At 47.9% G+C, this 12,144-nt stretch overlaps 1 protein-coding gene across 1 annotated transcript in view; it reads left to right on the forward strand.

Annotated features, from left to right (window-relative positions):
- COG5 (component of oligomeric golgi complex 5) overlaps window positions 1-12,144 on the forward strand; it is a 397,019-nt gene that overhangs the window by 381,800 nt on the left and 3,075 nt on the right. The window contains exons 20-21 of the mRNA XM_036918977.2: window positions 6,798-6,924; window positions 7,361-7,440. Of these exons, the coding sequence (XP_036774872.2) occupies window positions 6,798-6,924; window positions 7,361-7,440 (207 nt within the window). The remainder of the gene's footprint in view (window positions 1-6,797; window positions 6,925-7,360; window positions 7,441-12,144) is intronic.

The following is a 12,144-nucleotide window of genomic DNA, read 5'->3' on the forward strand; positions in this document are numbered from 1 at the left end:
TCCAGTTTCATTCTCTTGCATGTAGCTGTCCAGTTTTGCCAACACCAGCTGTTGAAGAGGCTGTCATTTCCCCATTGTATGTCCATGGCTCCTTTATCAAATATTAATTGACCATATATGTTTGGGTTCTTGTCTGGAGACTCTGTTCTGTTCCACTGGTTTGTGACTCTGTTCTTGTGCCAGTTCCAAATTGTCCTGATTACTATGGCTTTGTAGTAGAGCTTGAAGTTGGGGAGCGAGATCCCTCCCACTTTATTCTTCCTTCTCAGGATTGCTTTGGCTATTCAGGGTCTTTGGTGGTTCCATATGAATTTTTGAACTGTTTGTTCCAGTTCGTTGAAGAATGCTGTTGGTAGTTTGATAGGGATTGCATTAAATCTGTATATTGCTTTGGGCAGGATGGCCATTTTGACAATATTAATTCTTCCTAGCCAAGAGCATGGGATGAGTTTCCATTTGTTAGTATCCTTTTTAATTTCTCTTAAGAATGTCTTGTAGTTTTTGGGGTATAGGTCTTTCATTTCCTTGGTTAGGTTTATTCCTAGGTACTTTTTTTTTTTATGCAATTGTGAATGGAATTGTTTTCCTGGTTTCTCTTTCTGTTAGTTCATTGTTGGTGTATAGGAAAGCCTCAGATTTCTGTGTATTAATTTTGTATCCTGCAACTTTGTTGTATTCCGATATCAGTTCTAGTAGTTTTGGGGTGGAGTCTTTAGGGTTTTTTATGTACAATATCATGTCATCTGCAAATAGTGATGGTTTGACTTCTTCTTTACCAATCTGGATTCTTTGTATTTCTTTGTTTTGTCTAATTGCCGTGGCTAGGACCTTCAGTACTATGGTGAATAACAGTGGGGAGAGTGGGCATCCCTGTCTTTTTCCCAATCTTAGATGAAATGCTTTCAGCTTCTCACTGTTCAGTATGATGTTGGCTGTGGGTTTTTCATATATGGCCTTTATTATGTTGAGGTACTTGCCCTCTATACCCATTTTGCTGAGAGTTTTTATCATGAATGGATGTTGAATTTTGTCAAATGCTTATTCAGTGTCTATGGAGATGATCATGTGATTTTTGTCCTTCTTTTTATTGATGTGGTGGATGATGTTGATGGATTTTCAAATGTTGTACCATCCTTGCATCCCTGAGATGAATCCCACTTGATCATGGTGTATGATCCTCTTGATGTACTTTTGAACTCGGTTTGCTAGTATTTTGTTGAGTATTTTTCATCTATGTTCATCAGGGATATTGGTCTGTAATTTTCTTTTTTGGTGGGGTCTTTGCCTTGTTTTGGTATTAGGGTGATGCTGGCTTCATAGGATGAGTCCGGAAGTATTCCCTCTTCTTCTATTTGTTGGAAAACTTTAAGGAGAATGGGTATTATGTCTTCTCTGTATGTCTGATAAAACTGCGGTGAATCCATCTGGTCTGGGAGTTTTGTTCTTAGGTAGTTTTTTGATTACTGCTTCAATTTCTTTGCTGGTAATTGGTCTGTTTAGATTTTCTGTTTCTTCCTTGGTCAGTCTTGGAAGGTTGTATTTTTCTAGGAAGTTGTCCATTTCTTCTAGGTTTTCCAGCTTGTAAGCATATAGTTTTTTGTAGTATTCTCTAATATTTCTATGTATTTTTGTGGGGTAAATATACTTTTAAATACCTCTTGTGGTGTTTTTCCCATTTAAAAATAACAAAGGAGCTAAAAAATAATACAAGAGATACTAAAACATTATGCAGTAAGGGGTGGGGGCATTCAACCAACTGAAACCTAGTGGGTTTTTCCTCCGGCTGAAGTAGAGGCAGTGGCTGCAGGAGGGCAGCAGGCCCAGTCTAGGGCCCCTTCACAGTAGAGAGGGACACTGCCAGCCAGAGAACCTGCAGTCCAGACCCCAGGTGCAGCAGCCCCCTCACAACCCCCACAGCCCCCTGAAACCTCTCCCCTGACCCACAGACACAAGGACCTTAAGCAGGCTCTCCCTCCCCCCCACCAACTCAGCCATCTGCCGCAGGACCCTTTCTTCTTGACAGTAATAGTAGTGGACTGGTGAATTAAGATGGCAAGCTGCTTGCATACATTTACATTTTACTGTCTACATTAGAGTTTCTCAGGCAGCACAAATGGTTTCTTACCTAAGACAGAATGCTGCCTCGGACAGTGGCTGACATTAGAGATTTGTCCCTGGCTGATATGTGTTTCTGCACAAGACACATGGGTCAGAGCTGCGAGGCCCCGTCCTTGTCCCTCCTGCTGCAGCATGGCATGTCCCCTGAGTGTTCGTAAGGGCCGTCACCTTCACTCCACCTGACAAAGGCCTGAGAACTCTGACCCCTGACATTCTCAATGCAGATCTTTGTAAGGCAACAGACAGAGAAGGGACTGCATGCCTTTCACTAGCTCAGGGACATAGACCCTGCCTTCAGGCAGGCCCCAGCACCTTAGCTCTGGAGCAGACAGCTTTGTCCCTGAATTAGGTCTGCAGCCTGCTCTGCTGGAAGCTTCTTAGGTTTAATGAAAAAGCATTGAAAGCTGTCAGGTCATGGGCTGTTACGGTGGATCTGTTAGGAGAAGGAAACCCCCCATGACTCGAGTGTAGTGTTCATGTCAACTCTTTTTAACCATGGTGCGGGTTTTCCATGTCCTCAGTATTGCTGATCATCTGCTGCTTGAATTCCAGCCCTGCCTGCCTGCGAGTTTGGAGACCTGAAAGGCAGCCATCTCTGCAGTTTCCCTTTTCAGCACTTTAAGAACTAGGACCCCCAAAGATGTTGTCTTTTCTTCTCACTTGTGAATCTCAGGCCTGAAGAACTATTTCCCCCAAGGTTTCTGTATTCTCACCCCCTGCCGTTTCGGGTTTCAGCACTGTAGCCCGAAGGCAGCCATCTCTCAGGCTTGTTCCGTTGTGTTTGCCGAGAGCGTGGTGGTGCTGGTTGCTCCCAGGAAACACGGAGGACGGGCTGGCCAGTCAGCTTAAGAGTCTTTCTCCTAGCAACCATCACTGACCATTACCTAGCAGCATATGGGGCTATTCGTTGTGTGCTCAACCCAAGCCAAGTGTTTCACTGCTACTTTCCCATTTTACCCTCGCAGCGACACTTGCCAGTCAGACATGGTCCCCATGGCAGCCGTGGGTGCTGAGAGGCGTCATTTACCATGTGTGCCCTGCAGACACAGGGCTGTGCAATCCCAAAGCGTGGGCTTGCAGCCTCTCAACCCTCCCTCATATTCTAGAAGTTCCCATTTGTTTTCACTCTGATCGGTTCTAGAGCAGCGTTTGAATGCCTCTATGAATCATCCAGGAAAATGTGAGGAAATTTTAGAGAGATCTAAGCACCTCACCTGGGCAGCAGCCTCCTACTATGAAAAGCCCCATCTCAGAATTCTGCTGTGCACAAGCTTCCAGATGCACCTTCCATTCCTAGAGAATGTCTGCCTGACCCCTGCCTCCTTTCTGACTTGGTCTGCTGGGATGGACCATCTAGACTCTTAAGGAAGGCACGTGGGAGCCTCTCACTTCTTTGAGGCTCTGCTCAACCCCAGCCATCAGCCTCCTGCTTCGTTTTCCCGAGATCCACATAGGCCCTTCCTGCCCTAACATTCAGGCCCTCGAACAGAATCTCCCTCCCTGCTGGCCCTCCTCCTGCAGGCCCCCGGCCATCTCTCCCCTTGTCTCAGAAGGCCCTTTTTGTCCTGTGAGGGGCAGCCGGATTTCCTTCCCATACCCTCTTACCTCTCATGCTGGCCCATCACCTAAGGGAGGTTTGGGGTGGGGTGGTGGCAGGTGACATGGGTGCGGGCACCGGGGCAGCAGGACTTCGTCTTCCTTCACTTGGCCATTGGCCCCCACAGCAGGCTGACAGCCGTGCACCTGTGCGTCACTCAGTGCGGGGATCCCCAGCTAGAAATACAGCTAAGTTCAGCTTTCTCTCTTGGGACCTCGTATTTGATTAGGCCTATCTGCTGGCTGTAAAGCTTAGCCTTGCAAAGTGCTGCTCTGTTCAGAGTGTTTTTCTCCAAGGATGATGCTGTGGCATTAGGAGTTCTAGGTTTCATGACACCTTCATCAACTTCCTTTTGTTCCTCATATCACCTCAAATGGGGATTTATTTCTTTAACTTGCCAGTATTTCAGATTTCCATATGGAATCAGGGAGAAAGGAGGTTCTCTTGCTGTGTTCCTTTAGACTCTTAAAACAAGCACCAGAAATGTCTGCCTTTGATGTCTGCAGGTAATCACATCAGTGGGGCATGACACAGAATCAAAGCCAGCTTCGCCCTCCTTGCTCTCTTGGCCGCCCTGTTAGTGGCTGGAGTGGAAGATTTGGTCTTGGCAGAAAAATAACTGCTGTGACTCAGAGCTCCAAAGGGACAGGAGACTGACTGAAAGATCCCATTTTAAAATGAGCTGGTTTGGAGCAGGCCTGGCTTATGCAGGCATCTCCGTAGCCTTGCTACATGTCCGGCTGCTGGGCAGGGCACGTGGCAGACCGGCCCACTCTCCCCGACTCCCGTCTCCTTCCCAGCCACCTTCCCTTTCTGCCCTTGCATCATTTTCAATTTGCATCAAGAGCATACTGAGGAAACACAAAGGAAAACACAAATGTTCAAACCATAAAATGAATTTAATTGCTACAGATAAGTTTCAAATTTGACTTTAAACTTCCTCAAGCCAAAGATAAAAGAAAAACCGATCAACTATGTAATTCTCATTTTCAGTAGGAAGGAAATAAATTAGAGAGAAAGCTCTTCAGTAGTTCTTAGTATGGCTGACTGTGGGGCAGCACAGGAGTTAGGGGTGCAGGCCCCCCACCATATCCGCTCTACAGCTGCAAATCCACATATAGCTACCGCCTCTTCAAAAACGGAACTGCTTATAGCCTACTGTCGGTTTTATGTTAGGAAATGGTAAAATAGACTAGTATCTACATAAATTTTATGCACTCATGACATACTTTTTTCTTAATTTTTTCGATATCTCCCCCAAATTTTCTGGTAACATTTATTGCAAAAAGTCTACTGATAAGTGGACCCACACAGTTCAAACCTGTGTTGTCCAAGGGTCAACTGTACTTAATTCTAAAGCACTCTTACGTGGGACTTCACATGGGGAGCCTTGGAAGTGATGGGCACCACAGTTCTTGACCATCTTCTGCAGGAGGGGCAGAAAGGGTTGTATACGGCTGCTCTCCAATAAGTCGAAGACCAAAAGGCTGGCCCCCCAGAGCCCCTCATGTCATGAACTATGTGTGTTCAGGATGAATCCGACCACACCACGTGGCACAGGTGGAGTGGGCTCGACTGGGAAGGGGAAGGCCTCCCAAGACCAGGAACGGCCCAGAGAGAAGTGAGGACGTGCTGGGCCTGTAGCATGAGCCAGTGACACGGTGGAGGGGCCCCTCTCCACTGCTGGGTCCCATCACAGCTCAAATGGAAGCAGCCTTATGGATGGTGCAAGAAGCAAACTGTATGGCCACAGGCCAGACTGGGAGTTCCAGGGAGCTGTCTGGCAATGCCACCACACAGCAGCCAGGGATTCAGCTTCCCCTGCTGGGAGAAGAGGCCTCCAGTCTATGGGCAGTGGAGCTGGGGCACAGCCTCATGCCAATGCCAATGTACAGCCAGCTTCCAGAGGCTTCTATGACACCACTCATCGCCCTGCAGGAACTTAAGGTCATGCCTGGTGAAAATAATGCCGAGAGATTATGACAATATAGTTCACATATGTAGCTGATGGGGGTCCACTTGGACTCAAAGACTTGAGGGGCCTAGAGAGATGGTAATTGCATGGCCTTCAAATGAGGTCTTGGAAACATTAATTTCCTCAGATACATTTTTCTGTAGTTGTTGTTGACAGTTTGAAGTTGTACTTTTTTCAGGGGTCTTTGTTTCTCACTGAGAATAAGTCTTATCTGTTCTAAAAACAGGAGGAGTACTTGCTATAGTCGATATCCTAAAAGAGGCTACATGGCAAAATTAAAAGCCAGGCTGCCTGGGTTCGAATCGTTACTCTGTCCTTTCCTAGCTTGTACTTGATCTGTAAAATGGGGATGTAACAGTACCTCCCTCCCAGGGTTGAGGAGTAAAGGAGTCACATATGTAAAGCTGCTAAAACCGTGCCTGACTCATGGTGGGTCCTCTGTGCGGTGCTCTCGCTGCTGGTGTCAGAACGGGGAGCCTCCACCGGATGGAGACGTGTCACCACACACAGGAGGACTCAGGCCTCCAGACAAAACCAAACTCCCCTCAGCAGTATGCTCATGCCAAGGGTGGGTGCTTGAGTCCTTGCCTGAATGTCCACAATGTGCAGCACTGTGATGGGATCTGGGTCTTAAAAGTTTATAAAGCAAGTGGACCACCTTCTCAGTGTGGCCGTGGGGAGACCTTCGTCACACTGCCACGGAGTGCCTGGTTGGGAGCCTTACGAATTTCTGGTGATCGGCAACAAAAGTGAACTGAAATGGCCCCACAGTAATAAAGAAAATCAATTACAGGATAGTGTTATTTGATACAAGTTATCTTGAAGTATCGTCATACCCATAGGCCAAGAAGTGGGGGTCAAGGAAGGAGCTGAAGCTCACGTGAGCCTGCCAGAGGGTATGGATTTGCATGTGTGTGTCTCCGGCTGCGTGGGGAGTCAAGAAGTGGTTAATAGCTGGTCTAGGAAGGATGCTGTTCCTTGTCTTCGCTGTTAGGCTGTTACACTACTGTGCTGGTACTTTGTGCTGGTATTGCTGTGACAGTTCCCCGCCCAGGTCATCTCCGTCCGCAGTGAACAGCGTGAAGTGACCGCTGCCGCTTCTTTCAGACCTCTGCTCTTCCAGACAAACGAACACGTGGCCAGCAGCCCCGCCCTGGGAGACGTGATTCCGTTCAGCCTGGTTATTCAGTTTCTGTTCACCAGAGCACCTGCTGAGCTGAAATCCCCCTTTCAGGTAATAAAGGAAGCCAGAAGCTCCCGGTCTGTGACCAGCACTGACCGGCTTTCGGGCCTCTTCTGCCTTGTTTAGTCTTGGGTTTCTATCTTGGCAGCAAACGATTAAGGAAGGGAAATTCCGCTTCCTTCTCAGCATTGTAGACATTACCTGATGAATCCAGAATTAGTCCTTTAAATAATAATGACACAAGCAATTTATACCCATAAGCTTTTTTTTGATGGAGGCTCTGTTCCCTTGTGTTAGCCTTCATTTGACAAATCTAAAGGCTCCTTGGAGTCAGGAAGGTGCACAAGGGCTGTGCCACCTTCCACCAGGCAGGTGTGCAGAGTCATTTCATCTTGGGAACCCCAGAGTACCTTTTGAACAGTGCTTGCTGCCGTTTCCTGAAGAACATGTACACACTGTCTTCTCTAATTGTGTTTTAACCCTGCAGAGGGCAGAATGGTCCCACGCACGCTTCTCCCAGTGGTTGGATGACCATCCATCCGAAAAGGACAGGCTCCTCCTCCTCAGGTAAAGCCGTGTGGTTCAGAGGCCCTGTCTGTGTTAGGAGGCCAGGGAGGAGGGAGCAGAGCCCGGGTGCGGCGTGCACGTGACGGCGCCCCCTGGTGGCAGGCAGGCTCCCTGCGTCTGTGCGCGGTCGGGCGCTGCGCCACTGGAACCACCAGGCCTGATTTTTGCTTTCCGTGTCCTTGGCTTCCAAATCTTTACATTGCCTTTGTGCTGTCCCACGCCTGATGCAGCCCTGAGAACTCTGCACTCCACTCTGAAGACTCCTTGTCTTAGCGCCATATCTTCTGCTTTATTTTTGTGTGTGGCAGTTACTGAATTGGTGGAGCACAGATGTAAGTAAACTTAAAAATACCGTAACATGATACAGGTTTAATAGAAAACAAGGACATGCCAGAGCTGCTTGGCTGACTCGTGCCACACAGTGTATCTGTGCACATACATGCGTGTGCACAGGGGGTGCCTGGGGGCCGCTGGGACTGTCACCGGTGACGCAGGCGGCTTCTCCCTTCCGTCAGCTTTCCCTTGTGAAATTGCACTCACTCACCAGAAGGCCCAGGGGCCTCTTCACCACCAAATTGAAACGTTGGCATTAGTGCTCTGTGGCTTTAGAGTTCCCTGCCACTCCCACCCTGCATCCTCAGGGACTCACTGAGTCTGCCCGTTTTCCTTGATGCTCACTCTGTGCTGGGCCCTGAGGACACAATGCAAACTGAGACATGGAGCTTCCGTGACATCACTGTCCTCTGAAGGATTGTTCAGTCTTATTTATGGGATTGTTCTCTTCTGACCATCCCTTAAATGCCATCATTTCCCAGTTTGTTTCTGGCTCTTTCTCATTCCCTTCCCGTCTGCACCCTGGTCCCCAGTGAGGTCACCCAGGTCCACGACTCTGGCGACCTCTCCTGCCCTAGTGGCTCCCAGGTCAGTGACATACTTTGATTGCCCAGAGCCTCAGGTCAGCAGATCTGCAATCATATGTCACTGAAGTCCCACAGAAATCTCAACCCCATTGGGAAAAATAAATTGTCTTCCTTCTCCACCTGATGGTTCGGGACTCCCTGTCTTGGTTGGGACATCACCGTCCCTTATCCAGCTGGCTAGAAACCCTCTACATCATTTCCCTTCTCATCACCCTCATTCTCCACATCCAGTCAGCAGAATGTCTTGAGTGACTCTTGAAGCCTCCCACGGCTCTCTGGGTGCCCAGATGCTGCGGGCCTGGGGATGACAGCACCAAGCCTGTGGGCAGGTGGGATCGGGGCCCCGCAGCCAGAGTGGAGCTGATGTGGCAACAGGTTCTTAGCCATTCTTAATTCATGCGCTAGAATCATTTGCAGAGCTCTGAAAAACCGTGGTGTCCAGGCCACACTCTCGACTGCCTCAATCTCTGGGACCAGGGACCTGGCATCAGGATTTCTTAACGTTGCCCAGACATGCATGAGATCCGCTGTTGTAATGAAAGACTCTACAAAGGAAGGGAGTTGGGAGAGGTCACTGAGAAGCATCAGCCCTTCTGGGACTGGCACTGAGCCCTCAAGTTCAGTGCAAAGAGCCACTGGGAGCCACTGGCCTCTAGGTGCCTTTGTGGACAGAGTGGTTGAGTCCGGGCCCTGCCCATCTTCTTTGCTCCTCTGTAACTCTTCTCAGCTGTGAGCATCTGACCCAGACATGGGAAAGGATGCCGTCAGGTCATGTGACCAGTTAAATCTCCGCTGGGAGGAGGAGCAGGTATGAGGTGCTCTGGGCCTGTGACTAACTCTGGGATTGGCAACATCCCCGTGGATTGTTTTCCTGAGTCCCAGAGCCTTGATCAGCTGCAGTACACTTGGCACTAGATGAGGATTTGGGACTCAGTGAATTGAATAGGGTTCATTTTTGTCTTCCTAACAAGTTGGAATGAGTTCATCCACAACAGTTGTCCTGCTGTAGGCACATCTCAAATCTGTTTTCTTTTGCTTCTCTTTAAAAATGTCTCCTGAGTGATTTCATCCGTGGTGCTGTTGCTAAGCCTTTATTTAGCAATTGAAAACCATGCTCAGAAATACTGTCAGGCTTTTTAATAAGGCCTGCCCCATCACTCCACATGTCTGCTCTAAGAAGCCTACATCCTGAGCGGGACGCTGTGCCCTCCTGGTTTTTGCAAAGCGCCCTGTACTGCCGCAGCCCGGGCTGCTGGCCAGGGGCTGCTGTGTCCTAGAGAAGGCTGGCTCCTGCCCACTTCTACGAACCTGAGCTTGCCCCTGCGTTCTGAAGCACCACTGGATGAATTTATTTCCCTGGGAAACCCAGGGTGAGCACGGCTCTTTAAATGTCAGTAAATTGGTTGTAGCTTGGGGGTCAAACCCTGCAGTGCACTCGGTCTCCCCCCAGCACAGCCCCAGTGGGTTGTCAGGAAGTGGGCCGCATCCAGGAGAGCCTAACGGCGCAGCTGAGTAAGTGGCAAATGACGAACACTTTTCTGCCTGCCTTTGTTTCCTTTTGACACCAGGTGTTTCTTTAGAGCTTGAGCAGATACTAGTCAAGTCAGTTTTAAAATGAGAGTCATCACTGACTCATGGGGCTGTGGCATAAGGTTTGTTCTCAGCCGCCAGCAGGTAGGCACTGCAGACAGTGGGCCTCCGGCACCAAGGCCCCTGTGGGTCTGTAAGTGGAGTGTGTGTTCAGTAAAGGTGAAGACTGACCTTGTGAAGCAAAGGTTTCTCAGAACTCCTTAGGGTCTCCCACAAATTCATTTACTCTTGACATTTGCAAGGGAGCAACCATTCTTCTTATTGCGCCTTCCTCTCCTTGGCTTGTTCGTAGTCTGAGTAGGAGTGCCCTTTATGGTATTAAAAATGTTTACAGGCTTTATTTGCCTTTTGGCACTCTGGTTGTGCAGTACCAGATGGCTCTCCGTGCCAGATGCATCTTTGGACCCCTCGCCCTCCTGCCATGGGCCAGAGCTGGCAGGCTGGGAACCAGTCCCTCAACCCTCTGTACTTCTGCAAAACCACAGGATCCCTGCTGATGAGGGCAACATTTGGTCTCTCCTCCGCTGTCCCTGTGGCCCTAGACACCTGCCAGTTCTGGGCCTGGGTGCCTGAGCTGGGACCAAGAGAGAGGACAGAGCCACGGGACAGCCAGGGCTTTACTTGTCTGTGAAAGAATGTGGTAGATCATTTGGTCATTTACGTATTTCAGAACTAAACACACTGATATTTAATGCCTGGCAAAAATCAATTTTGTGCCCCAAAAAACTTTCATTTGGCTAGTTTATATCACACTGAGCAGTGCTGCCACATTACTGCAAGCCATTCCTCCATTAATTGTTCACACAATTCCCGTACTAATTTTTTTTCAATAAGGGTAACTTTAATTATCTGCTTGTTTTGATTACAAACCAGAGTTAGGACTAACTCTTACATAATGCCTGGCCTGACTTCCAAGAAAGCTGATGTTTTGCTCAAGCAAATGAAGTAATTTAATAATTGCTTGAAAATCTTGCTTGGTATTTTATGTGGGAGGGCAGTTTTAATCTGTTTTTCTCTCTGTAGTTCTGATGATATTTTTCATGAATACCAAAAAACTATCCAAATCCATTTCTGAACTTTCTCCTACATATTCTGTAGTTTATATAATGTCTCATCCTTTTGAATGCAAATGAAACTAAGTTGATTTTTGTTCATTTATTAGATAAAATGGCTCTAACCCATTCACTCCAGAACAATTATAGTTTCTGTGCATTTCAGTGTACTAATTTCTTAGACTGGTGTTTATACATCATTGTCTCAGAGACAGTTGGGCCCTTGGGGAATTCTCCACCTTGCACGAATCTGCAGGGACTACATTTTGGGAGCAGGGTGATTGCCCAAGATGCCATAGCAACTTGCAGAGTATTACTAAAAGAAGCTGTTTTTTTCACAGAGAAATAACTTCCTTAAGGCTCAGCTCTGACATGAGCTCTGGCATTTCACAAAGCATTGTTCTCTAAGAGCATTAAATCCCCTTCTGCATACCTACGCTGCTTTGGAGGACCCCTGCAAGTGGTTCTCCTTTATTTACTTTCTTCTGCACTTTTGTTTTTACTTTTCATTACAGTTCTATCTCCTTATATTTTTATTCCCTTTTTTAAAAAAAATTATTCATTCATCATGCATTTGTCAAGCACTAGGTCCTGGGGCTACTTAAATGAATACAATGGGCCCAACCCTCAAAGTTCAGTTACATCTTAAGAAGGAAACTTACCAAGGAACAGATATTTACTTACACCATATGTGGTGGTGCCCCAGTGAAAGAGTAAACACCTGCTCATTGCGTGGAGACTCTTGAGGCCCCCTGGAAGCGGGCTGGGGAGAACTGTGTGAGTGCTTTGTGGGTACACATACGTACCTGGGTGAGAGCCAGGTGCTTCGCGGTCATGGTACAAGGTTCGAATCCTTGTAACTGCATCATGTACGATTCTCAGATGAGCACAGACGTTCAAAATCCCATGATTTTGGTTTAGCCAGATGACACAGCTAGGAAGAGGGGCAGAGCCTGATTTACCAGCTATGCTGCTTAAGTAAGGGCCTGCCAAGCCCACACACAGCTGAATCAAAGTCATCAGGCAATGAACAGAACAAGGAGCCAGGTTTCAGGGCTTCCCAAATGCTGGGGTCCTGCAAGGCCACAGCTATTGGTGCCCAACTGATAGACTTTCCCACAAATCTATGAAACTCCAAGGTG

The sequence above is a fragment of the Manis pentadactyla genome, chromosome 7 (assembly GCF_030020395.1).
Source record: "Manis pentadactyla isolate mManPen7 chromosome 7, mManPen7.hap1, whole genome shotgun sequence".
NCBI lineage: Eukaryota > Metazoa > Chordata > Mammalia > Pholidota > Manidae > Manis > Manis pentadactyla.